The 1,383-nt window shown below is 36.4% G+C and overlaps 1 protein-coding gene across 2 annotated transcripts in view; it reads right to left on the bottom strand.

Moving 5' to 3' along the window:
- The window catches only part of LOC117101266 (rap1 GTPase-GDP dissociation stimulator 1-like), a 31,116-nt gene extending 29,943 nt beyond the window's left edge, over positions 1-1,173 (bottom strand). Inside the window, exon 1 of one of the 2 annotated variants that reach the window (XM_033241221.1) lies at positions 1,005-1,173. In XM_033241221.1, the coding sequence (XP_033097112.1) occupies positions 1,005-1,053 (49 nt within the window). In that variant the 5' untranslated portion in view covers positions 1,054-1,173. The remainder of the gene's footprint in view (positions 1-1,004) is intronic. The other variant, XM_033241222.1, reaches the window with a different exon arrangement.
- Positions 1,174-1,383: the final 210 nt, after the last annotated feature.

The raw sequence follows: 1,383 nt of genomic DNA, 5'->3' as shown, positions 1-1,383 counted from the left end.
TACTCACAAAATTTAAATTAAAACGATAGAAAGAACAAGTAAATAAATTGAAATACATCCCAAAAATATTTAATAAATCAGTGCAAAAACCGAGTATTAAATAAATTGAAATAATTGAGTAAATAAACTGAAATACATCCCAAACAACAGTACCAAGAACGAAAAAAAGTTAATTGAAATACGCTGCAATTAACGCACTACATTCACTGAGAGACACGCTTGGCGTTCCATAGAAATGACCGGCGGCTCAACCGGTCATAATCCCCGTGTCAGCGGTTATGAATAATAACCAGATTAGATACTGTGTAAGTTAACAATACAAGTAACCATAACTGTGCTTCTTCAACTTTAGTAATAATCAATACAATAGAATATGTAATCATTACTATTTTATTCAAGTTAATAGAATTTAGTAATCACACCCATACTTGTAAGGCTCAGGCTGTGTTAAGAAAATATTTTTGACTTCCATGGGTCACTTTCCAGAAAAATACCACAGATAAAACTAAGTTTAAGCCCAAAAAGTGGTCATGGGCACTTAGGAGAGGAGGGTACTTAGGAGAGGTATCAAACAAATCTGTATGTCACAAAGATGAGCAAACTTCGCCTAGCCTAGGTCTAGGCCTATGTATACACTTGCCCACAAGACAAATGAATTTAGTCTTAATTAATTATTAAGATCCTCCTCTTAGTCTTTTACACCTACCGTAAATACATATAGGCCCAGGCCTAGGCTTAATATAGGTGTTTTTTATTTAGATATTCTAACAATCAATTAGATTCTAGGGCCTACACACATTTGCATATCATACAATGATCCTTAGCTAGGCCCTATGCCTAGGCCAGCTACTTTCAGCACATCTGCAATGGGCCAGAAGTAGCCTGGGCCCGATTGACAAACTGAGCTCTGTTGTGTGGTAAGGTGAAAGTACGCTAGGCCCATCACAAACATTTTGAATCTTATAAAAGAATCGTATCTACCAAATGCATCAAATATAAATTACCATTAATCGTAATAATACATGGAATGCAGTGTCGACTCCTCTGCCACATGAACAGTAGGCTAGGTCAATAACTACGGTCTCGTTGGATCAAACACGGGAGATACACCTCGACGACAGTTTCGCGTGAGACCTTTATAAACGCCCTTCCTTTTTTAAAGAGTGGTTTTGAGGGAAGCTGTATGACATCAATATCCTATTAAACGAGTCAACCAACCATCCAAACGCGATAAACGCGGCACTATATGACGCGTTTGATAAAACGCTCGATCCCAACAAATGCTGTTAATTCACATTATTACATGTATGTATTGATTTCATATTATGTATTCTACTACAGTAAATTAAACATGCATATGAAACTATTGCGTAAATGAAAACA

The sequence above is a fragment of the Anneissia japonica genome, unplaced genomic scaffold (genome assembly GCF_011630105.1).
Source record: "Anneissia japonica isolate Jap-2015-1 unplaced genomic scaffold, ASM1163010v1 scaffold1859_len985614_cov190, whole genome shotgun sequence".
In the NCBI taxonomy this organism is placed as follows: Eukaryota; Metazoa; Echinodermata; class Crinoidea; order Comatulida; family Comatulidae; genus Anneissia; species Anneissia japonica.
This window is presented reverse-complemented; position numbering and strand designations above follow the sequence as displayed.